Source organism: Marmota monax, unplaced genomic scaffold (assembly GCF_021218885.2).
Source record: "Marmota monax isolate L192 unplaced genomic scaffold, Marmota_monax_Labrador192_F-V1.1 WCK01_AAM20220418_F8-fsc00038, whole genome shotgun sequence".
Classification (NCBI taxonomy): Eukaryota; Metazoa; Chordata; class Mammalia; order Rodentia; family Sciuridae; genus Marmota; species Marmota monax.
Genome location: NW_026692498.1, coordinates 7,604,944 through 7,631,092, shown reverse-complemented (window position 1 = coordinate 7,631,092; position 26,149 = coordinate 7,604,944). Strand labels below are relative to the sequence as shown.

The window sequence follows — 26,149 nt, the reverse complement described above, 5'->3', positions numbered from 1 at the left end:
TATACTGACTGCACTGAAGTCAGTTCTACAGATCCAATTGTATTTCCTCTCAGCCTTCATCTTGGACAGAACAATCCTACTTTACTGAGAAAGGGAATGCGTTCAAATTACATCATAAATATCAACTCGCTTCCTTTCCTTAGCCCACTCACTGGAATAGGCAGGTACTATTGAAACCTCCCAAAAGAAAGTGATTTGCCCAAGAACAGAACCCACTACAGCCCAGGTGGCAAAGCCTGCCTAGGAGGAGTCAGCCTCCCAGACCCTGCCACTGACCTGTGCAGCCCTGTCCTGCTGGGGGAGCTTGGCTCTTCCACAAGTCCTCGTTTCCTCATGGAGGCTCCTGCTGCTCTCTTCTCAGTTAGAAGCTTCAGGGAAGAACCAGATTTCTGTGAGCCTCCTTTTCCAGAGTGTCTCACATTCAAGAGGGTATCATGGAAGGGCGCTCCCCATCTTTTTTTTTTTTAATATTTTTTATTTGGACACAATGCACCTTTATTTTATTTATTTTTATGTGGGTGCTGAGGATCAAACCCAGCACCCTGCATGTGCTAGACAAACACTCTACTGCTGAGCCACAACTCCAGGCCCAGGAGGTCCCCATCTTTAACCTGCCAAAGGCAACTTTATTTTTTTGACAATGCTGGGGATGGAACCCAGGGCTGCATGTTAGGCAAGTGCTCTACCACTGAGCTATAGTTTCAGCCTTCAAAGGCAACTTTTATCAACAGCTTTGTAGCAAAGATAGATAGATGTTCTGTTAGAGACATGGTCTCTGAAATCTAGCCAAGGGGACATATAGGGTCTCCTGCCTACAATTCTGATGGGACCCAGGCAGTGACCAATCAGCAAAGTCTGAGGAAGTCAAAAGCAGCACTTTGGGGAAAATGGGAGGTGATTACAGTGATTTTAATTTTGTACAAAAAGGGCAAACTTACCAATCCAAGAGGAGTGTCATTTATTGGTTTCCCTACAATAGGAAATTTAAATGTCATAATGGATCAAAACTTGTTTTGCCTAAATTTCTGGCTACTATTTATTTCTCAGAATTGGCCCCAGACAAAACCTCCCCATGTACCCTTCTCCCTTCCACCTGGTACCACTTTCCCTAGAAACAGTATCTTCAAATTCTCATCCTCCACTACTCCAGAAGGATTGTCATCTACAAGTTGAAATGGGTTTGATTCACATTATATTTTAAAGATATATCACTTAAAAGGGGATAATCCTCATTATAAAAGAAAAACTGTGACTTTAGGCATCAATGACAAATGAATTAGAGAGATACTTGAAGCAAGGCCTTTGCACCCTTTTTAAAACACACTAGCACGTGTTTTCTTGTCCCTCAATAAATAAAATTAGCCATGGCCCTCAGAGATTAAAAACTGGGAGATACCTTTAAGACATCACTAAGGTGAGTCACTGGATACTCAAAAGTTAAGAAAGTGTTTATAGAAGACTTACCTTCTATTGAGTCTGACTTTGTATATTCCACCTATCAGTATTTATATCCTCAATCTTTTTAACAACTCGTGAAGTGGTACTAGTATTTTTCTTCACCATTTCACAAAGGAGGCACAGAAAGACTAATTGATCAAAGGTCATACAGCTATTAAGTATCAAAAGCCATGGATCTGAACCAGGCTTTGGAGAACGTGATCCTGGCTTCTTCAAGGCAGTTGGGGCCCAGTCTGGCAGACCCTTTCACCATATTCAGCTTGTACTGCTAATGGCTTTCTTCTCTGCCACCCTCAGTCCTCTCATGCTACTTACCAGGTGACAGGTTTTCTTGAAACCATTTCATCTCCACATATAGAGTGAAAACAAAAGGGTAGGGGATCAAGATGATTTCTCCATGTTTGAATTTCAGGTGGGAAACTCTCTCCCACTTGCTTTTATCTGGGAAATGGTGCTGAGGAGTGAGGACAGATGACAGCTGCATTCCCTGAGGACTACTTTAGGGACTAGATTCCCCACCCCTTTCCATGACCCACCCTCCAAACTGCATATGATTCTATTGTTTCCACTGGAATCTACAATGGGAGCTATAGCTCATGATAGCCAGAAAAGAAAGGATACAGGGAAACACAATGAAGTGTTCTGTAACAAAGGGCTGCAGATTGTCCAAGTTTCCCAAGACTGCACGGATGGAATCCTGAAAAAGATATGTGAAATGACTTCAATACTGTCAAATCTCATCCAATCTTTCCATTTATATTTTTCACTGCTTCTCACATACCCTGTCTTCTAACAAAACTGAACTATTTTCTATTCCCTAAATGTGCCTTCTGTCTCTCCACTTCTGTCCTTTTCCTGTTCCCTCTGCCTGAAATGGGCTCTCTACCCATCAGTACACCTGTCCATATCCTACCTTTCTTGTAAGGTACAGTTCAAAAGTTATCTCCTCCAGAAAGCTTTCTCAAGTTGTAATTAACTGTTGTCCCAAACTTCACAGTAATTAGCCTGGGGCCTCTATTACATTTCACATACATCATACACACATTTTATTTTCCTTAAGGGAGATCTAATTGAAGTTGAATACACAACTGATTTATCTTAGCATCCCTTCTCCGGTGTCTACCATAGGAGGTGATGCAGAACAAGTTTTTAACAAATGGATATGCAAATGAATAATACCAATATTTATCAATATATAGTTATTTTGCTTCTGCTTAAATCAAACCTTTTCTTCTACTCTCTTTAAATCTTAATTGATTAGTTTCTAGTTAACGGTGATTATTAGTTTATGCTAATTAAACACTTGGATATTATAAAAAGACTGCTGGATTTCTACAGGAAAAAAGTGACTTTTAGTTCCAGCTCTGTCATTTCACCTCTCCAAACCTCATTTTCCTCCTGTTTGGGCTCTCAGAAGTAAGAAACTGTGTCATTGGCTGGGCTCAGTAATGCACACATATAATCCCAGTGACTTGGGAGGCTGAGGCAGAAGGCTCACAAGTTCAAAGCCAGCCTCAGCAACTTAGCAAGGCTCTAAGCAACTTAGTGAGACCCTGCCTCAAAAAAAAAAAAATATATATATATATATATAAAAGACTCGGGATGTGGCTCAGTGGTTAAGTGACCCTGGATTCAATCTCTGGTACCCCCTCATCCCCCAAAAGAAAGAAACTGTTGTTGTTTATCTTTGTATTCTCTGTAGGAGCATGGTGTCTTGCTTATAACAGCTAATTTTATTCAATAATTACTATGGCAAGTGATTGTTTATATATATGTATCAACTTAACACTCATAAACTCTCTATGAGATAGGCAGCTCTATTATTCCCATTTTGCAGATAAAGAAACAGAGATAAAGAGAGGTGAAAAACACTTATTCAAGATTTACCAGTTGGTCTGCGAATATTCTCGCTGTTCTGATTTTTGTAATAATCAGGGCAGGCTAAACATTCGCTATATTAAGGCCATGCATGGTGTCCCCAGACCTAGTTCTTTCCCTGGGTCTGGTTTTATAAGTGCTGGTGATAAACCCAATCTGATTTACAATATGATCATTTTGTATGACCATACTATGACTATGATTCTACATTATCTTGATCCACCTTTTGAAAAATGATAGTACAGCTAGTGGGGTAACTTGCAAATAATCAATACTAAGTTGCAGACTTGTCTAAAAGAACATGTAAACAAAATACAGAAATTTTCTTACTACCAGTTGCCATTAAATGTATTGTAAAATTACTGTTTTTATTTTCTAGGTGATTCTGATATCATTAGAAGCATACCAGAACAGACTGGTGAAAAGTAAAATGTGTAAAATTTTTCTTTAATAAAACTTGGCAGAGTGTGTTTTAAAAACAAACAAACAAAAAAAAGATTTAGCCAGTTGGAAATGAAGGAGCCAGGATCTAAGCCCAAGCAGCAGGGCTTCAGAGCTCACACTCTTAACCATTAGACTAGATCACCTCTCAATAAATATTCGTTGACAATAAATAAATGAATGCAAGACAGTGATAACACTGCCCCCAAACTAATGAAAGTAAGACAAAGAGAAGATGTAAAAAGCACCTTGAAAAAACAGTGTTTTGGGCTGGGGATGTGGCTCAAGCGGTAGCGCGCTCGCCTGGCATGCGTGCGGCCCGGGTTCGATCCTCAGCACCACATACAAACAAAGATGTTGTGTCCGCCAAATACTAAAAAATAAATATTAAAAAATTCAAAAAAAAAAAAAAAAAGAAAAAACAGTGTTTTGTTTTACGTTTTTTAGTAGATCTTTTATTTGACAATAGATCTTTTATTTATTTATATGTGGTGCTAAAGGATCAAACCCAGGGCCTCACCATGCCAGGCAAGTGCTGTACCACTAAGCCACAACTCCAGCCCCCTGAAATTCTTTTTTTTTTTTTTAAAGAGAGAGAGAGAGAATTTGTAATATTTATTTTTTAGTTTTCGGCGGACACAACATCTTTATTTGTATGTGGTGCTGAGGATCAAACCCAGGCCGCACGTATGCCAGGCGAGCGCACTACCACTTGAGCCACATCTCCAGCCCCCCCTGAAATTCTTAATACAATATAGAAATATATGTAAATACTCTCTGGCTACTACTTATAGGGCTACTGGTAGGCACTGCATACATCTATTCCTAATCCTTACCACAATCTTGAAAATAGGCATCACTTATTAACCTTATTTGATAGGTAAGGGAACAGACTTAGAAAGAGTAAGTAACTTGCCTCAAGTCACATACCTATGTTTGAATAGAACAACTAGATTTCAAATTCAGGTTCTCAAGTCTGTGCTCCCTCCACCCACTATGCTGTCTTGAGCTTTTCTCTGTCCAAATTAATTGAAGCAAAGTAACATAAAGTTTGCTCTGCTCAGAATTTTAAAAAGCAGAAAAATTTCACGGTTCTATATGGAAATAACTGTTATTTATAATGATGTCCTTGAGGCCTTGTAAAATCCTAATGTATCTTTTAACATGTAGCTTGAGAGCCACAGGAACTTTTAAGGCTATGACTTAAAGATATGCTTTCTTGGAGTTCTGTGGTAAAGTGCATTTAATAAATTATAATTCTTTGCAATGTGGAAGTACATCTTAGTAAGTCACTTGTCCTAAATCCCTGAGTTGTGAAGTTAGAAGAGGATAAATGAGTTCTGACCTCTTGTTTTACAGATGAGGCAATTGGAATCCAGATTGGCAAATGATCTGCCAAGGGTCACACACTAATAAAGTGTGACTAAACCAGGACTAGACTCTAAAGCCCCCAGAATTCCAACTCATCCAATGCTTTCACCAATTTACAAAACTGCCCACCTGCTCAGTTGTCTTTTGGCTGGAAAGCCTAAAACTAGAGGAGCTGGGTAGAAAAGGAATGAAAATGAAATGGGAATAAAGCAACTGCAAATGTTTCTAATTAAAATAAAGACAGCAACCTTATCTATGTATTTACAGTTGAATTTCCTGGACGTCAAGTACCAGGCAGTGGTTGGGATGAGGTTTCCCAGAGTCCTGGAAGGTGGAAGGGCTCCTGACGTCTTCTATGTGCCAGCCCCCACAAAAGGGTGTGTGTGTGTCTGGGAACTCTGGTGGAAACAAAGTAACTCTCAGCCTCAAAGGTGCTGACAATTCAACTAGAATTGAGAAAGGATATGGGCTTTAAATTTTCCTAGAAAAACAGTAAAGTTTCTTTGCAGAGGAAACGTAGGAGGAGAAGCCAAGTTACCAAGTGGAGTTTGTGACTCAGTTTGTAGGAAATAATTAGAAGTCTGGATGTGGATGTATCCTTGGCGGAAAGAATAACTTTCCCAGAAGTTGTCTGCTTCTTTCCTCACCTCCAGCTCCTGGATGATGACGTCCTTATTTTCTATCTCTTCTCCTCTAGAAGGTAAACAGATAAATGATGACTAACAAGGAAAGCTCTGGCAAGAACAGATTTTGGTCTACTCTTTAAATAGCTGAAGAGACATGAATACATAACAGTTGTGTGTGCTGAGGCTGTTGCTCAGGGGGAAGAAATGATCACCTAGGTGGTGTGGTCTGAGCATGGTAAAAAGTACCAAAATGTCTTCTCGGTTGACCTGCCGAGATCTGAAATCCCTGCTGTGACAGCTAATAATTCATTAGTCCAGTTGCCCTCCAAGTGTGGTTTGGGGGGACCCTAGGGGTCCTCAAAAACTTTTTGAGGCGTGTCTAAGAGCAAATCTACTTTTATACTACTACTAAAATGTTATTTGCCTTTACAATTTTTCATTCGTACATTAATGCAAAAGCAACAGTGACAAAACTGCTGGTGCCTTGGCACAAATCTAGCTAACTGCACTAAGCTGTACCAGCAATCACAGTAATTATTACTGCCACATGGGAGAAAAAAATCCAGTTTCATATAATACCCTTGAGAAAGCAATAAAAAATAATTATAGAAAACCTCAACCCTTGACTACATCTCTTTTTTTATCTTCAAACTTATATAAATTTATTTTAGCTGATATATAAAAACAAAAATTGTACTTATTTATGGGGTTCCATGTGACATTTTGATACATGTATGAGTTGTACAGTGTTTAAATCAGAGTAAACATATCCATCTCTTCATTTATCATTTATTTATAGAGAAAACATTCAAAATAACTTCTTTTAGCTTTTTGACATACACAGTACATGACAGTATCTTTTAAAACATGTTATGTGATAACACAGGAAGTATGCATAAAGTTTTTCTTTTGCTTACCAGAATATACCAGGTTCAATATATAATGGCTGACTTGAGGAAAAGCACTCATGTGATTCTTTTTTTTTTTTTTGGTAGACATCTTTACTAGATGGGTTGAAGCCTTTCCAACTAGCAACAAGAGGGCTTCCACTGTAGCAACCTTACTTTCCAGGGAAAAAAATTCCATGCTTTGGATCCAGAGTTTACTTCCTCCATTACCCAAGAATTGGCTAAAATTTTAAATATAAAATGGAACTTCCACATTCCCTATCATCCACAGTCCTCAGGAAAAGTTGAAAGGACAAATAGACTCATGTGATTCTTTAAGTTGTCAAACTGAATGAGCTGCTTTTTCCATGAAATTATATTTTACTTGAATGGTCAGCTAACAAACAAACTATGGTTGTTATTCAGACTTGGGAGTTTGATAGACATTTTCTCAAAAATGAATAAAGTGAGTATGTCAACTCAAGGGAAACAACTGACAGTATTTGTTGTCAATGGTATATCTGGGGCTCTCAAGAGAAATTTTGAATTTTGGAAAACTTCTATTCACCATTGTAAGTTTGACAGTGTCAATCTGATAAGATTGGTAGTGACATTAATTTTTTTTATATTATATAATGAAACGTGTCAACTTTTAGAAGATCTGAGGAGGTCGGTGAATCAAAACTTTCTAGGGGCTGGGGTTGTGGTTCAGTGGTAGAGCACTTGCCTTGCTTGCTCGAGGCACTGGGTTTGATCCCCAGCACAACAGAAAAATAAACAAATAAAATAAAGCTATTATGTCCATCTAAAACTAAAAAAATATTTTAAAAAATACCAAATGACCAATGGAATTCATCATATTACAATATCATGCTAAATACAACATTCATTAAAAAAACAAAAACAAGATAGGCCAATGGATTTTAACATAAGAGTTCAAAAAGTTCACTGTTATAATTTCAGATTTCACATTGCAACTAACATTAGGGGGAAAAATACCCTACCATTTGAAAAAACCACAAACTACCACTTGTCCATGTTTTTGTTTTTGTTTTGTGATGCTGGGGATGGAACCCAGAGCCCTGTGCATGCTATATACCCCAACTCAATCAAGTTTAGATGTAGGATCAAAGAAGAATATCTATGATGATTTGAAAGGGCTATTATTATGTTTCTACCTACCTTTCCCAACTACAAATTTATGAGTTGGTCTTTTTTTAAAAAAAATGTCAACAAAAACAAAAACAATGCAACAGACTGAATGTGGAAGTAGATATGGTAATGCAGCTAACAGTCTCAGACACTAATATATTTGCAGAAATGTAAAATGATGCCAATCTTCTCAACATTTTTTTTTCACTTTAGAAAATATTTTAAAATAAAAACACATGAAAACTTCATGGATATATCATTTTAAAATTAATACATTTAACAAATTTACCATTTGTTCATTTTGAAGCATATAACTCACTGGTATCACTTCTACAATGTGGTATTGTAACAGTGGTCCATTTTATGCTTTGAATATAGTCCCTGCTGCCCTGCCCCTGCAATTTATTTTAAAAATAGACATTTCTTTCTCTTCCTCTCTCCCCTCTCCTCCCTAATCTCTCCCCCTCCCTAATCTCAAGGGAGATAAGATTACCTTTTTCCCCATCCCAAGTAGAGTTATCTGTCCCAGAGTACACACCCACCACAGGAATGAAGTAATCCAGATTTGGGGGATGGCACCAGAAGATATCAGAAATGACTATCTCCCAAATTAACAAGTGAATTACAACTCCCACAGAGAAAGTGTGGAATATAACCTTTGAGTCACCTCTTTAAAAGCCCCCTGTTCCTGCTGATGGGCAGAATCACAACCTTTGGGACAGGAGTCCCTGTGTTTCTCCTTTAACTAGCAAAGCAATAAATCTTCTTCTTCCTTTTTCTCAAAACTGTATCCTTGGGACTGGGATTGTGGCTCAGTGGTAGAGCGCTTGCTTAGCATGCGTGAGGCACTGGGTTCGATCTTCAGCAACACATAAAAATAAAGGTATTGTGTCCACCTACATCTGGAGAATAAATGTTTAAAAAAAATGTATCCTTGTTATTGGATTGGCACTGGGGACAAAGATTGAGCTTTCGGAAACAGTATGACCATCACTACTATTTCCAAAATTTTCTATCATCCCAAGCAGAAACACTGCTCAAGCATTAAGTCTCCATTCTTCCCTCCTCTCAGCCCCCATGTCCTCTAATCTACTTTCTGTCTCTGAATTTCCATTTCATACAAATGGAATCATACAATATTTGTCCTTTTGTGATTGACTTTTTTTTCACTTAACATATGCTTCAAAAAATTATCCTCCTTATACGTATATCACAACTTCATTCTTTTTTGCAATTTCTTTTTATGGACTACAGATAATCCATTGTGCATATATACCATTTTTTAAATTTTTTTATTCATTTATTCACTGATGGACACTTGGGTTGTTTCCACCTTCTGGCTACTGTGACCAATGCTGCTATGAGCATCACTGTACAAGTTATACGAGTCTCTGTTTTCAATTCTAGGAATATAATTGCTGGTCATATGGTAATTATGTTTTAAATTTTTGATAAACTGCCAATCTGTTTTCTATAGCAGCTGCACCATTTTACATTCCCACCAGCAATTTACAAGGGTTCCAAATTTCTTCACATTTTTGCCAACAGTGTTACCTTCTGCTTTTTTTTTTTTTTCAGCCATGCTGGCAGGTATATTGTGGTTTTGATATGTATTTCCCTACTGATTAATGATATTGGGTATCTTTTCATAAGCTGCTGGCCATTTGTATATCTTCTTTGGAGAAATGCCTATTCAAGCCCATTGTCTGTTTTCTAGTTGGATTGTTTATTTTTCTGTTGTTTAGTTGTAAGTGTTCTCTATATATTTTGAATATTAAACCCTGATCAGATATATGATTTGCAAATATTTTTTTCCATGCTGTGGGTTGCCTTTTACTCAGTTAGGTACTTTTTATTAGATCCAAACCATAACAGAGAATCCTATAATATGCTAATCCAACAACTGGACAGCAGTCTCCTGAACAGAATGAAGACAAAGAGAGGATGAGCCTGGAAGAATATACTAATTTGGGCTTACACAGGCTAACCTCCTATCTTGAAAATTACCTGATGCTGTTGCCATATCTGATTTTGAATTTGTACACGTTGGGTCCTGCGTGAAGAAACCTCGTCTCTGGAAATGGGTAGGTAAAAGGTTTTAAACTCATTGCTTCCAAATGGTAGCCTAAATGAAGTAGAAATATTAGAGAATTATTAAAAGGGAAAATATTGTTCCTTGCATATGGGAAAGGGAGCTTATTCAATCTGTAGTATCTCTTCTCAAGTAAAATGCCCAACACTTAGTACCATTGCCCTTGTACCAGGCTCAGGTCTGCTATTAGTTATTGGGACCATTCTCCTACCCGCATGGGGAAGATTCATGGTGTGTTGGGATATCTCTGCTTGAAGGCAAAAGACCAGAATGCAAGTTTTGTTGTTTATCTTGTGGCCTTGTGCAAACTACTTCTCTTACATAGACTAATGATGCTAACATCTGCCTTGATTATTCACAAAGTTATGGTTACAATGAAACATTTCTCCCAAATATTTCTCAAATCTATTATCCTTCCCTATTCCCACTTCTCCTGGAACCTAGGTGAGTATGAAGAGGCTCAAGTTAAATAATGAGACAATTCAGAGGATACATCAATAATAGGCATAATGAGGAGGACCTCTGCCATTAATTTGAGATGAAATTAAGGAATCAGCACAGCTCCCTTACACAGCCAATGCAATAGATAAGGATGTACACCCTAAGGTTTCCCTGTCTTGTAAGAAATCCCTGCCTCTCAATTATTCTTCCTTTCTATCATTTGTGAGGCTTCCCTAAGCCCCAAGAGTGCCTACTATACCCCTAGCACTACTACTTTTATTTTTCTAATTCCAGAATCTCTGACCACCTAAGTTAAATTCCACAGGGAACTCAGTAAAGGGGTAAGATGATATGGGGAGGATGGCATGCTGCTTCTCCAAGAAGGCATCTGCATGAGCTCAAAGGTACACTATGATTTTTGTCACTAGGGCTTTGTTGTGACACTTTATAGAGATAATAAACCTTGCATTCCTTTTGTCTCTTCATATGGAAATTTAAATAATGAGTAGAGAAAGAGGTCTGGAATTCTAAAGGATCAAAGCTACCTGTATACAACATAAGGTATTGATTTCAGAGAGAGCTGAGATAGAGTAAACAGAATAGGTACAATGTAAGATGAATCTGAGTTTGAATCTCAGATCCAGTGACCCCTTTAATTTCTCTGAGCCTTGGTTTTCTTACACAACAACAAACAACAATGACTTTTTTTCTTTTTTTTAAAAGTCAGGGGTTCACTATATTGTCCAGGCTGCCCTGAACTCCCTGGGCTCAAGCAATCCTCACACCTCAGCCTCCCAAGGAGCTGAGATTATAGGAATGTACCACTGTACCCAACTAACAACTTTTGCCATGCCCTATTCTAATTGCTGTATATATTATCTTATTTCATCTTCACAAAAAAATTATGAGCTAAGTAGTCTAAGTTTGATAAATGAGGAAACTGAGGCACTGAGAGTTGAAATGACCAGCACATAGCTATGAATATTGGAATCTGGATTCAGACTTAAGTATAGATCCATTAACTACTCTGCCAGTGGAATATCTGGGGAATATTAGGAGGAAAAACAAGTTAATAAACAAAATAATTTTGCAAGTAGTAAAATATCATTCACACATAAAGGACTATTTCCATTATTCTTCCTTTCATATTACCCTAATGTCATTTCTACTTTGCAGGGAAAACTCTTGTATGTTGAAGTCAGCAGATCTTTGGGCCCAAAGAATGGAATTTCCCATAGTTTCCAAAGTTTAAGTCTGGGTTGCCAGTAAGGAGAGACTCCAGGGTCTGATCTCGGCTCTGTGGGATTAGAATGAAAGGAGAGTGGAGCCAGAATTCATGAGACTATTTAGACTAAAATTGCAGTCAAAACTAAAAAGTAGTTGATGCCAAGTCCAAAGTCGCTGGAGTGGAAATATTGTTTATAGCCTAAGAAAAAAACTTGCTGATGCCCTTTGTCCAGGGTATAGCAGGAGCTCAAATCTAGATTTGATATAGTTTTGGTGCCAAATGAGTTTTCTATGTAGTAGGCAGGGAGCCACCTGGTGAGACTTAGTTGCTGCCACAGAATTTTAGCCCTGTTATTCAGAGTTCTTCTAAGATGTAGTCACCTGGGGCCTGGGGGCATCAGAGCAAAAGAAATGAAGAACATTTGCTGGATGTGACAATCTAGAGAGGAAATGTTACGTGCTACACACCATAGCTGGCTGTTTGAAAGAAGAAAAAACAACCTACTTCTAGCTGGGGCCTGTTCCTGTTAATTGCTGGCTGCCCACTTCAGAAACAAACAGCACACGCTAATTACCTCATGTGAAAATAAAGATTAGACAGCATAATCCAAAACAACAACATAGTAGTAATGGTTCAAAGATTTCACAGGATTATTTTCCAACATTTTTTACTGTAGCCATAGTGACATTATGTCCCAGTAATGAGTTGATATTACCTTGCAGAAAAAGGTCAGATTCTAGGGCTGGGGATGTGGCTCAAGTGGTAGCACGCTCGCCTGGCATGCGTGCGGCCCAGGTTCGATCCTCAGCACCACATACAAACAAAGATGTTGTGTCCGCCGATAACTACAAAATAAAAATATTAAAAATTCTCTCTCTCTCTCACTCTTTCTTTAAAAAAAAAAAAAGAAAAAGGTCAGATTCTAGACCCATTTTTAGGTGACCACAAATCATGATGGCTTTTAAGTAAATGAAGAGAAATTATAGAAGAATGGGATGGTGCAAAAGACGTAAGATTTAAAATTGGAAGACCAAGGCTTAAGTTCTACTTTTGCCCCTCATTAGTCATTAGCAAATCAATTAGTCTTTTCATTTCTTAGTTTCTACATCTACAATGGGAATTGCACCTACCCCTGGACTGTTGAAGGAATTAAATAAGATAATGTGGTAAGCAGCTACTCCACAAATTCCGGAGTATAATATAAAATACCAGCTATTATGATAGATTTGAAGAGTTTCTTTCTGAATGCTTTACAAGAAAAGTGAATCCAAGAAAGCAAAGTTGATTAGCTTTAACCTCAGTGCAAAAATCTGACAGATCCCAGCCTAGAACCTTTCCTTGAAAATACACAAGTATTGGGCTGGGGATGTGGCTCAAGCAGTAGCGCGCTCGCCTGGCATGTGTGCCGCCCAGGTTCGATCCTCAGCACCCCATACAAACAAAGATGTTGTGTCCGCCGAAAACTAAAAAATAAATGTTTAAAAATTATCTCTCTCTCACTTTTTTTTTTTTAAAAAAAGATGAAGATTCATCAACTCTAAAAAATCTTAAAAAAAAAAAAAGAAAGAAAATACTCAAGTATTAGATTTAAAAGACACACAGAGCCAGGCATGGTGATGCACACCTATAATCCATTACTTGAGAGGCTGAGGCAGAAGGATTGCAAGTTTGAGGCCAGCCTTGGCAATTCAGTAAGACCTGGTCTCAAAATAAAAATTAAAAAAGGGCTGGGGATGTAGCTCAGTGGTAAAGTGACCCTGAGTTCAATTCCTGGTATCAAGGGAAAAAAAAATGAAAGTAACAACTTCCACAAAGTCACATAATCCAGTATGGACCCAGGAATAGTCCCTCAAGATTGTCAACCCTTCTGGTCTCTGCATTTTCCCATTACAACCTATCATGTTGTCATTTTAATCTACAACCTGTTCACACTCATGACTAAGGATGATCCCAGGCAAATTCATTCTGGACAGAGATATTGAAACAAAATATGAACTTTTCTGATGAATGGTTCATAGAATTATAATTTGGAATGTAAACTCTTATATTCACATTTTTTGTCTTCAAGCTCCATTTTCAAAAGAACTATTCTGTTTCTTCACAATGTAGGGTGATAAGGATAACTAATAAAATAATGCATGTATAATTGCTCACTGAAGTACTTAGCACATAGGTTACCCAATAAGGAAGTCATATGTGTGTATGTGTATATATGTGTATATGTAATATATAACACATATAATATATACACACACACATATATGTGTATATATTTTGCATGGGGGGGGGGGCGGTGGGTACAGGAGTTGAACCCAGGGACTTATTCTTGCTAGTTAAGTGCTTTACCACTGAACCACACCCCAAGCCCAAGAAATTTTTTTTTAAACAAAAGCATTAAGATACAAGATAGAAAGAGATTGATGAGGCTACTTCCAAGCTTACTGACATCATTCTGTTTTCTCAAAGGTTTTCTCCCCCTTTCTGGTAAGATGTAACCTTTAAAATGCCACTGGCATTCGTGCAGGAATAGATTTGCCCTTGGACCTGTTTCAGGTTTTGTTTGGGGGAGGAGGGAGAGTAATTAAACTTAATAGGAAGAGAACCCTCACATGAAATCAAAAGGTCTTAGTGGACATCTCAATAAACCAGAAATGAATCTAAATTAACCTCTTAAATTACTCTTCACACCTAAGTGCATCTTCTACTTCCATCTTAACCCTAAAAGTTAATGAAAAATGTGCTTTGGTCAATAGATCCAGGATTGTGCTCTTTATCCAAAAAAGCAGTGGTTCCTCATCTCAAGACCCACCTAGCAGTTGTGACTTGTCACATGAAAATCATCAACCACTGCATTAGCATTCACACCACCCTGAACTCACTAAGAATCCTACCAACCCCAGAAACCCAAAAGGCATTTGGATGTAAAATTGCAGGCAGTGAGGGACATTTTATTTTATAGTTATACCACTGGGTGACCTGCCCTGAAAGATTACATGTAGGGAGAAGATTAAAAATGAACAGGAAGGGGGGCTGGAGTTGTGGCTCAGTGGTAGAGCACTTGCCTCATACGCGTGAGTCCCTGAGTTAGATCTTCAGCACCACATAAAAATAAATAAATTGGGCTGGGGTTGTGGCTGAGCTGTAGAGTGCTCACCTAGCACGTGTGAGGCTCTGGGTTCGATCCTCAGCACCACATAAAAATAAATAAGTAAAATAATGGTATTGTGTCCAACTACAATTGAAAAATAAATATTTAAAACAAACAAATAAATAAATAAATAAAAATAAAGATATTGTGTCCATCTACAAGTTTTCTAAATGAAAAGGAAAAAAAAGCAGTATCAATAGTTTCAAAAGGGCAAGTGGTGGAAAGAATATCCTCAGTTGAAGAGAAAGGAAGCATCTTTTACAACGTCAAGCTATAAACTGAGCCTCTAATATACATACCTCAATAGTCTTAGTGGCAGAAGATACAGGGAAGTGTAAAAAGAAGCCTCCAACATATACTTTATTCTTGGCATGAAACAATGGTAGATTCTGAGGAAATTAATAAGAAAACAAAGTGCTGGGTGAAGTGAGGCAGGCGTGTAATCCTAGGGACTTCGAAGGCTGAGGCAGAAATAACACAAATTCTAAGCCACCCAGGTAATTTAGTGAGACCCTGTATATTACCTTACAAACTGACCTAGACTCAGCATTAGCTGTAATTCTTCATATTTTACCACTTCAGCATAATGAATTAGGCTAATAATTGAAAAGAAACAGAAAGTTTTGCACTTTGAAAGGCCATCAGACCACAGGGATCTGACAGCGAATAGGGCTTACCCAGGAAAAAAACAAAATACAACCCTCTTTCTTTCTTCTTTCTTTTGCAGTGCTAGAGATTGAACCCAGGGCCTCATACACACCAGGCAAATGGTCTACCACTAGTTATACCCTCAGCCCCCCGCAATATCTTATTTATAAAGCACTTTTAATTTATACATAATGCTTTCAAATGATCCAAAATTTTCTACTGAAGTAGGCGGGACAGATTCAGATAGCACTTATGCTCCATGCTCAGTGTTTTTTTTTTTTTTAACTTTTACCCAAATTTGACTATTTCAATCTTGTGTTCATTTAACATTTATTCCTTTGGTTCACAAATACCTGCATCCCCACTCTGTGCCAGAAACTAAGAACTGGAGGTAAAGACAATAAGGTCTTGATCCTTGCCTGCAAAGAGCTTACAAATGGTTTTAACAGCTACATACAAAGAGGGTGATGTGGAAAAACCAGAGAATCCTAACATACACTGGAGTCAGGGAAGCCCAGTGGTTTTTTTTTTTTTCTTTTTTTTGGACTGGGGATTGAACTCCAGGGGCACTCAACCACTGAGCCACATCCCAGCTCTATTTTGTATTTTATTTAGAGCAGGGTATCACTGAGTTGCTAAGTGCCTTGCCATTGCTGAGACTGGCTTTGAACTTGCAATCCTCCTGTCTCAGCCTCCCGAGCTGCTGGGATTACAGGCGTGTGCTACCACACCCAGCTGGGAAGCCCACTCTTAAGGGATTCATTTCTGAGCATCAAGTAGAGAGGCACAAATGGTGAGTAGGTATGGGGTCTGGGTTCCAACAAGAAACAGCATGTACAAGAGTCCTCAGTTAGGAGAAAGCATGGGACACTCAGAAGTACAGTAACCTAGAACATAGTGTGCACGTGCTGAGTCAGATTAGCTGTGAGCTAGTTGTCATACATCTTGAGAACCTACTGTGCACTGGGCTCTGTTCTGGGAACTGATATAGTAGGTAACAAGAGAGATGTGATTTTTCATCTCTAATGGCTTACATTAAAGGTGGTGTGGAGAACAACAATAAGCACACAAAAATTTAAATTATTTGAGTAGTATGAAAAAAACATATTTTGTGGATATGTGTGTTGGTACCTGGATTGAACACAGGGGCACTCCATTAAAATGGCCACATACCCAGCCATTTTAATTTTATCTTGAGATGGGGGTCTTGCTAAGTTGCTGAGGTTGGCCTCAAACTTGCAATCCTCCTGCCTCCACCTTCTGACATGCTGGGACTATGGGGATGTGCCACCTCACCTGGTTTAAAATAGGCTTTTAAAGTAGAGTCATTAGAAGACTGCTTTAATGTGGCCAGTGAGGGATTTTCAGAGATCACAAGAGACGAGGCCATAATGGAAAAGAAACAACCATGCAAAGATCAGGAGAAAAAGCATCCCAAGTAGAAAACACAGCAAGCACAGATGCTCTGTGATGGGCACTTTAAGGGACAGAAAGGTCAGTGTGACAAGAAATTAGAGAATGAAGACAGAGTAGAAGGAGACAAAGTCAGTGTGTTAGGCAGAAGCCAGACCATGCAAAGCTTATGAGTCATTGTAAAAAGCCCAGAGTTTATGCTAAGGGCTTTATAAAGGGGAGAGAAATGGTTTGTTTTAGAAATTACATAAATATCTGGTTGCTAAAAGGAAGAAAACTGTAAGGCAACAAGATCAGAAACAGGGAGATCAGTTAGGAAGCTGCTGTAGTATTCTAGGAGAAAGATGCTATTGACGTGGACTTGGGGTTTTATAAGTCATGGTTGAATTTCAGGTGCATTTTACATTAACTCATAGATTTTTTATGGGACTCTAGGATGACTCTTAGCAATTAGCTGGATAGTGGTACATACCCTTTACTGAGACAGGGAAGATTCTAGGAAAAAAAAGACTGGGGTGCAGAATCAATAGCTCTGTTTTGGTTAAGTCTGAGAAGCTCTATTAGACATCCAAATGGTTATGATAAGGAGGAAGACTCTTTTTGTGCAAGGGATGGAAACCAGGATGGAAATATAAATTTGAGTCATCAGTGTTTAGAAGGCATTTGAAGCTACTGAAATGGATGAGATCATCTAGGAAGAAAGCAGAGAGAAAGGATGACAGCCTTCCTCATAAGCTGAAATTGTGCAGCAGATCCTAAGAGAAATCAGAAGGCACTGAAGGGTATATATATTAAAAAAAAAAAAAAAAAGACACATCCAGAAGGCTGTTAATGTGGGAAACAACCCAGAACAAGAGACGAGAGGGGACCAGCTAGGAGACTCTAGCAGCTTCAGGGAGAAGCTTACTGTGGTTTGGACTATGGTGATATAAGTGGAGATGAAGAAAGGTGGATCTGATTGGGAAGATGCCCAATTTGGTGACTTCTTGGGGAGGTAACAGTCCACGGTGACTCCCAGTGAGCTAAGTGACCCCTCCTAAAAAAAAAAAAAAAGCCTGGGAAAGTTTGTTGTTGTTGTTTTCAGTTCTTGGCAGTGCTTGAACCCACGGCCTCAGGCATGCTAAGCACTTGCCCTACCTTTGGGCTACACCGCCCCCCCCCCCCAGGTCCAAAAGCCAAATGTGGAGGAGAGGATGCTGAGTTCACATTTGGACATGCCCAGCTTCCAGGTGCCCACGAGATACCATACCGTACACTGTTGGGCACTGTGGTTTCCCTGCAGGCCCGCAAGTGAACTAGAGATGAGAAAAGTCGAGGGTGGTCAGCACAGTGCACCGGCCTGCATCTTTCTGTCTACCTTTTCAGCTCTCAGGAAGCCCTGGGAGCTGAACCAAGATCTCAGGGAGAACCATGAGTCAAATATTTACTTCCCAGGCGCAATCAGGCATTTGAAAGCCAGAGATTCATTCGGATCATCAAGACATGATGTGACAGGAAACGTGTTCATGGCAACTGCTAAGCCTGACTTAGAGGGTGGAGATGGATCAAAGGAGCCCTTCTCCAGGCGGGAGTTTCTGGGTGCGGGGAGCGGGGAGCCTCGGAGGGCTGGGTGGGCAGCAGCACGCGGGTCCCTCGCCAGCCGTGCCCGCGCTGCCCACGGCGCCCTGCAGCATCCCCGGGGCGACAGGGTGACCTCTCAGGAGGCTGCCGAGGGTGAGGCCGAGCCGCGGGAAAAGGAAAGAGTCACAAAGCCGACCTCGCGGGGGCATCGGGCCGCGGGCCATTACCTCAGCCCCCGGCAGCTACGAGCTCAACTAGGCTCTCGCGCACTGACTAGGCGTCCGTCGCGCCTCAGGAAAGTGGCCACGGACGGAGGAGTATCGGCTAAGAAACGTTCTCTGAGAAGGGCGGACGCCGACCTGGACCCAAGCCACATTCGACGCTCAGTCGCTCAGGCGTCCGCCCGGCCCTATGCGCATGCGCAGCTGGACATCTCACCCCGCCCACGCCGGGCGCGCCCTGATCGCGGTCTGCGCTTGCGCCAGCAGAGCCCCTGCAGGAAGCCCTGCTGGAGTTGCACGTGTCCCGCCTGTCAGATCAGGTCCAGACGTGGTTCAGTTGCTCCTAACCTTATCCACCGACTTTTTTGTGTGTGGTGTCCGCAGTACTGGGGGTTGACTCAGGGGTGCTGTGCTACTGAGGCCACATCTCCAGCCCTTTTTAATTTTGAAACCGGTCACACTAAATTGCCAAGGCTGGCGTTGAACTTGCAAACTGGCATGCGCCGTCACCCCAGCCACCTTGCCTGCTAGGTCCCTGGCGAGTCCTGTTGGGTAGAAGTGGCTGCAGGGGGTGGGGGTGGGGGTGGGGGGAGCTCCTGTGTGCAATGCATTGTGCAAGTCACTGCCTGTGCCTGTTGTCTTTTAATCCTCACCATCGTGCTCTAAGGCATAACTTCACTCCCCAATTTGAAGGACACCCAAAAATGGGAGAACAAGGACTTGAACACAGTTTGTGTGATTACAAAGACGAAGGAACTTTCCCTTCCACTTCCTATTGATAAGTTCTGACTGTGTTGTGAATTACCAAGTAATTTGGCTCCCACATCTGCCGAGTGTGCTGGCTTGGTGATGACGGACCTGTGCACTTGGGTGATCTCTGCAGCCACATATATAAGCCCGTGCGGTTTCCTCTTCGTGGACTGCCTCCCCCTACCACTTTATAAAGTCCTACTCCCATTCCCAGGTAGTAAATCTTGTACATCTTTTTGTTGTTGTTGTTGTTTTGACCACAAACGGTCCTTTTTCCATCTTGGAATTTTGGAACCAATAATAAGACTGAGTGCTGACTGAGCAGTGAAGGCAGGCTTCTTCTTGGCCAAGATAGAGAAATGGAAGATACATTCTCAATTCAACTTCTTGACCTTGGAGTCAAGAGGTTATAGATAGAGGGAAAAAGAAACAGGGGGAGGGATAAGGTAATAAAGGGGGAATGGACTGAGACTTTCTGGGAATTCAGGTGCCACCTATTTTCTGTCCTTCTATGTTTTTTACAGTTGTAGCCATGGCAGTTGTCAGCTGTCAAGGTGCTGGGGGCAGGGTGTGGTCTAGCAAACCCATGGGATTATAATGTGGGGTCACTTGGGTCCCATCTTGGATCCAGCTGGTTTCAGCCAGCCCACCCAAAGAGGGAACTTCTGGCCTGCAGACTTGTGATCAAAAATAAACAAGATTAGGACCCCATAGAAATTCAGCTGGGTCATCCTAGGCAGTAGAAGACCAGGTCAGGGTAATATTTTTACAATCAAGACATTTAATTATGGGTGGTAGAAATGCCTGGGAAAGCAAGGCAGGAAAAGGAAAGAAGTAGGGGTGGAGTGGGGGGTTAGTGAGAGGAAACTGGATCTTGGGAGGGCACCCGGGGCTGGAGATGTAGCTCAGTTGGTAGAGCACTTGCTTAGCTTTGCAAGGCCTTGGGTTTGTTCCCAAGCACTACAAAAATTAATTAAAAATAAAGAGGGCATCTGCCATCCAGTCTCCCACTGAAGGAAAGCCTGGGGGGAAGTGTCCCTTTTTCATGCCAGATCTGACTTTTTAAGAGCAGCTGGAGGTGTATTTTCATAGGAAATCTTCTAATTTAAAAATGTTGGCAGCCAGGCATGGTGGTGCACACCTGTAATCCCAGCGGCATGGGAGGCTGAGATGGGAGGATAGCAAATTCAAAGCCAGCCTCAGCAAAAACGAGGTACTAAGCAAATCAGTGAGACTCTGTCTCTAAATAAAATACAAAATAGGGCTGGGGATGTGGCTCAGTGGTCAAGTGCCCCTGAATTCAATCTCCAGTACCAAAAAAAAAAAATGTTGGCAACTGTGAGGATGGCCTTAGGCCTGAGCCTAAGCAACTCCATTTTAAAAACTCCAGTTTGAAACCTGCAGTCTCACCAGGCACATCTAACAGATCCCTCCAATATGGCCTCAAACAAATCACTTCCCCTCACCCTGATAAACAGAGTGAAGCCCCTGGCACGCTGTACTGGCCTAATAAGAGGGAAACGTGAGAAGATAAGGGTGGAGACCACCAGACTAGATGTTTCAAACCCCAAGGTAAATGATATCATGGAGAAATCCCTGGTAGCTGATAAGTATTACAAGAGAGTGTGAAAAGCCCCAAAATTTAATATAAATAATAGAGCTAATGAATAGGGATTCAGCCAGCCGAAACAAGGATGCACTCTAGCTGGAGAGCCTGATGAGGACCTGGACTGACATCCCATCACTTGTCATTGTTTCCTGACCCTCTGTGTGATCCTCACTGCTCTCAAACCCTACTGCCTCCTCTGGACCTTGGTGAGAGCCTCACCTTCTCCCTACGACCTTCTCCTTTACCAGTTGGTCGTCCACTCCATGCAGGAAAAGCCTGCCTTGGTTCTGGACCTGGTCACCGTGGTCTGAGTGAGTGTGCATCTGCTGGACACAAAGCCTAAGGCTTAAGACTTTTGAACTTAGCCTGCAGAGGAAATGTCTGTCATGAGCCTGTCATGATTAAGTGTGTTTGCAGTGCCTAGGATTAATCTAGAATTGTTTGCTGTGAATTGATTATGTCTTTTGCAGTGCCTAGCATTAAGGATTGTCTTTTCTTGATTAAGAACCTATAGAGTGAAATTGTATTGAGTAATTTGAGTGAATAAAGCATTGAAAGGGGCAAAAGTGTAGAATTCTTTATTTCTCCCTTCGACTGCATACGTCGCAATTTTGCCCCCTCGCCATAGCAACTCCCTGAAAAGTGAGTACACTGTGTGCACTGAGACTAATGCAGTTGTGGCCAGGGGCAACTCCTGGGTGTGACCTTGCCTGGCACAGAGTAAAAGTTGCCCAAGTCAATAGGACTTGGGTCTCAGTACAGGACAATCTCCCAGCCGCTGTTGGGTGTGCGTCACTTGTAGTCATCATCCTGGGAACTAGAAGAAGGACCCTTCTTGGGTGGGTGAAGGTCCCAGGCTTCTGAATACAGTATTTAGCTTTAAATGTAAAATTATTTGGGATGTAAGAAAAGCAGCAGAAAGGGGCTGGGGTTGTGGCTCAGTGGTAGAGTGCTTACCTGGCAAGTGCGAAGCCCTGGGTTTGATCCTCTGCACTAGGTATAAATAAAATAAAGGTATTATGTGCAACTACAACTAAAAATAATATTTTTTAAAGAAGAGAAATGAAAGCAGCAGGGAGACCAGAGTGGAAAGTTACAAGTAGTTGACACCAGAGTATGGAAAAGTCACCACCCCTTGACAAACAGGAGGTGAGGGGCAAGGGACTGGCCTGACGAGCAGAAACAGAGTGAGTATGTGCCAAGATGCACTCACTCCTAGAAGGCTTTCCCAACCACAGGAGAACAAAGGGAGGTGGGGACAACTATTGGCATCAGATCAATATTGGCCTCAGATTCGCCATTTTAGGTCGGGAGCCATTGTATCTAGAGGCTCCAAAGTTTGGATTCTGAGGCAAAGCTGCTTAACTTCCCATAAGACCATGTGCCCGCTAAATGATCAGCCCCACCCCAGCTTATGATGCAGCTCCTAAGCAGCTTATGAAATTCCTCTTGCAGGCTATAAAGCTGCCCCGTGAGTGCCACACGCTGCTGCTCTCCTCGGAGGGACAGCCTTGTCGGTTTGCCTTGTGCTACTGACAATAAGTCTCTTGTGTGAGTTTCTGGTGTGTGGCGTGGTCTTTGGACTTTGTGTGGACTATACAAGTGTCCTTTCAACACCTGAAGGTACATTTCTTTAAATAACCCAATAGGAGACAGTAAAGACCCCCATAGTACTTAGCAATTGAGGAACCAGGGGAGGGACCTTGCACACTAGGGAATAAAATGCTGATTGTCACTGCTCTGGATGTGCGTACTCACCCAGGCACGGATCTTGCAAGACCATCATTAAAAGCCTCGTTTTCTCTGTACCTTCATCTCTAAGTTCATTCTTCAGATGTGGACAGGAGAGCCTGTGTCTCACAATCTGCCTACCTGGATGCTACTTGTGCCTCAGATTATGAGGGGAAAGATGGAGAGCCTTAAATGGCCACCTGTGTGATGTGTGCAACTCTGAGGAGAAGTGGCCCCTGGCAGGAAGTGACCTGCACTTAGATCTGCACTTATTTCCCACCAGCCTGCAGAGAAATAAACAGGCTGGGGATTCTGACCAGAGGGCATTATTACAACCCCAAATAACCAATCCTACTTTCTGTCATCTACAACTATGAGGTCTCAAGTGATGTAAAAGAAACACATCAACACTTAGAATAAGATTGAACCAAAGTACCTCCTGGCAGACACAAACCGTTACTCGCTGCAGTCCAGGCATGAGGGCTGCCCCTGTGAGCCCAGGTGGCTTTTCAGTCCATGTGGCCCATGGCCATTTGTCATGAAGCCATGGCTGCTTCATGGGGCTCTGGCTGAGGGGCAGTAACAGGATGCCACTAGAGGGAGAAATTCTCACTGAAACAACAGGAGATCCTTGGGCCAGAGGAGAGGCCCGGGCAATACCTGAGCAGGAATTTCAGGTGGGAGTACCAGGTAGGGAGTAAGAGCAAGGGAGATTATTAGAGAAGGGAAGGGCTGGAGTGAATATTTAAGAGACTAGATTCTGCAGTTTGAAGCCAGAGAGTTAAAGGAATAACCAATATTTATTCAATCAACAAATATTTATTGAATAACTATTACTTACCAAGCACTGTTCTAGGCCCTGGGGATACCATGGTGAACAAGACAGAGTCACCTGCCGTCATGAAGATGACATTGAGGTCAGACTCCATGGGGAGATTGGTGGTGTGATCTGTCCTCTGATACTGCCTGGGGCATCAGCCAGACATAGAAGTTGATTTGTGGGCAACTCAGAAAGGGTATTGGGTCTGGCTGACCCTGCTTAAGAGGTAGAGGTGGGACAGACACTGGCGACCACAGACAAGACATGGGGAGGGGCCCCCACTTCTGGGGTCCTTGTCCCTAGGGAAGCACTTGATATTTTCCATTAATTTTTTTTTTCGCAGTTCTCGTAGCTGTGTAATGTTATCCAGGGGTAGATTTGCCTTGTCCCTAGGGATTCTTTTTTCTATAAACTACTAATAAAGTTTTTGAAGTTTACATACAGAAACAGGGTGAGGATGTCCCAGAACACAGGTTTAGCATGCATGAGGCCTTGAGTTGAATCCCCAGCAGCGCACGGACACAGTGACATTCAGAAAAAGACACTCCTTTCAATATATAATTCTATGATTTTTAACGCATGCCAAACATTTTTAGCACATCCTATTCAAGGATAGGTAAAAATAGAGAATAGTTCCTCCCGTGAATTCCCTCAAGCTGTCCATCTGCAATCAGGAGATTTGCAGGAGGCCCAGGAAGGATAGTCCAGTCCTGCTGCATCTGTGTGTCTATAAGAAGTGCAGTTACTGTACCCCTATCCCCTGGCAACCTAGATATAACAATAATCCAGTCCTTTTTGTTGCAAGTGGTATCTGTTATATGGCTATTCACCATTTGGTTGTCTATTTGCATATTTATGGACATTTAGGTTGTTTTTCTAGTTTTGGCAATTTTGAATAGAGCTTCTCTCCATGTGCACTTACAGATAGGCATGGGGGCGCATACCTGTAATCCTGGAGGCTCAGGAGGCTGGGGCAGGAGGATCGCAAATGTGAGGCCAACCTCAGCAACTTAGTGAGACCCTGTATTCAAAATAAATAAATAAATACATAAAAGGGCTGAGGATGTAGCTCAGTGGTAAAGCCCCCCTCGTTTATCCCAGTGACACACACACAAAAGGCACATGCAGGTTGTTGTGTGGACTTCTGTCTTCATATTTCTAGAGTAAGAGCCTAGAAATGGGACACTGGATTAGATGGCAAGTGTATTTTTAACTTTATAAGAAACCATCAAGCTGTTTTCCTGAGCAGCTGTACCATTTTGCGTTGCCATCAGCAGAGTGTGAGAGTTTCCATTGCTCTGTGTCCTGGGAAGCACTTGATATTTTTCCATTAATTTTTCTTTTTTTTTTTTTTTTTGCAGTTCTGGTAACTGTGTAATGGTATGCAGGAGTAGATTTCATTTGCACTTCCCTAAAGACTCACGAGGTTGAGCACCTATTCCCATGCTCTTGGGATTCCTAAAAATTAATAAACGGGTACCCCGACTTGGAAACAACTTACACTACTGAAGAGACTTGAAAGGATTCTGACTTAGCCTGACCTACTGGAGTATTTTAACGGCAACTCAGCAGATGACAACTCAATCAAAGGCACACATGGCAGATCTGGAGAGCCAGCAATCAGGGGCAAGAGGCTGCTGATGGGGCATGGCCTCCTCTGTTTCAGGTTTCATTTGGAGGAAAGCATTTGGTTCTCTGCCTACACAAGGTGCCACCTTCCAGAAGCGTCTCCATTTTTGCTGCCCACTCCCTCCTCCTTTTTAACATCCTCCCTTCCAATTTATTTATTTATTTATTTATTTATTTATTTAGAGTGTGTTGTTTTTAATATTTATTTTTTATTTTTCGGTGGACACAACATCTTTGTTTTACGTGGTGCTGAGGATCGAACCCAGTGCCTCGCGCATGCCAGGCGAGAGTGCCATCGCTTGAGCCACATCCCCAGCCCTTATTTTATTTTTGAGGCAGGGTCGCACTGAGTTGCTGAGGCTGGCTTTGAACTTGTGATCCTTCTACCTCAGTCTCCCAAGTAACTGAGATGCATGTGCCCCAGATCCCAGCTATTTTTTATCTTCTTTTACTGAGACAGGGTCTCAAGCTGGTCTTGAATTCCTGGACTCTATCCTGAGTGCCTGGCTCAATTTTTTGTTCGCTTGTTTTTGCAGTAGTGGGGATCAGAACAGGACCTGGCACATCTAGACAAGGGCTCTCCCACTGAGCTCCGCCCTAGCCCTTAAGCAGATTTGAAAATTCAGTGCATAAGGGCACAGAGACACCTGTGCTCCAGGCCTTAGGGGACCTCAAGGATGATACCAGCCAGCCAGGAGTCACCAGGGCTCCCTGGAGGAGAAGATGCCTGCACTGGGTCCTGAGATGGGCAGGAGGCACAGGGAGAGTAGTCCAGACAAAGGGATGGCATGAGTCGGCTGCATCTGTGTGTCTACAAGAAGTGCAGTTGCTCCACTGTAAGGAGGAAGGGCTGAGGGCTGAGGGTGTGGCTCGGTGGGAGAGGCCCTGAGTTCCATCCCAGCACCACAAAACAAAAAGATTGAAGCTGTGGAGTTGCAGGAAATGAGGCTCATGAGGGAGGCTGGGGCTACATCCTGAAGAAGCTTGTGCTCCATGTTCCCAGGGCTTTCTCTGCCTTGCCTTGAACTCACTGATCAGTCTGCCTA

At 41.6% G+C, this 26,149-nt stretch overlaps 1 protein-coding gene and 1 non-coding gene across 2 annotated transcripts in view; one reads left to right on the top strand and one right to left on the bottom strand.

The window, feature by feature from the left end:
- Majin (membrane anchored junction protein) overlaps positions 1–26,149 on the bottom strand; it is a 48,141-nt gene that overhangs the window by 7,696 nt on the left and 14,296 nt on the right. The window contains exons 2-10 of the mRNA XM_046445304.2: positions 24,419–24,495; positions 15,022–15,111; positions 12,290–12,419; positions 9,821–9,938; positions 5,796–5,841; positions 2,080–2,155; positions 1,774–1,899; positions 939–970; positions 277–368 (exon numbers count right to left, since the gene is read on the bottom strand). Of these exons, the coding sequence (XP_046301260.1) occupies positions 277–368; positions 939–970; positions 1,774–1,899; positions 2,080–2,155; positions 5,796–5,841; positions 9,821–9,921 (473 nt within the window). The 5' untranslated portion in view covers positions 9,922–9,938; positions 12,290–12,419; positions 15,022–15,111; positions 24,419–24,495. The remainder of the gene's footprint in view (positions 1–276; positions 369–938; positions 971–1,773; positions 1,900–2,079; positions 2,156–5,795; positions 5,842–9,820; positions 9,939–12,289; positions 12,420–15,021; positions 15,112–24,418; positions 24,496–26,149) is intronic.
- LOC124093381 (small nucleolar RNA SNORA72) lies at positions 3,354–3,487 on the top strand. Its single transcript, XR_006851949.1, has one exon. It is a non-coding gene; the product is annotated as a small nucleolar RNA SNORA72 (small nucleolar RNA).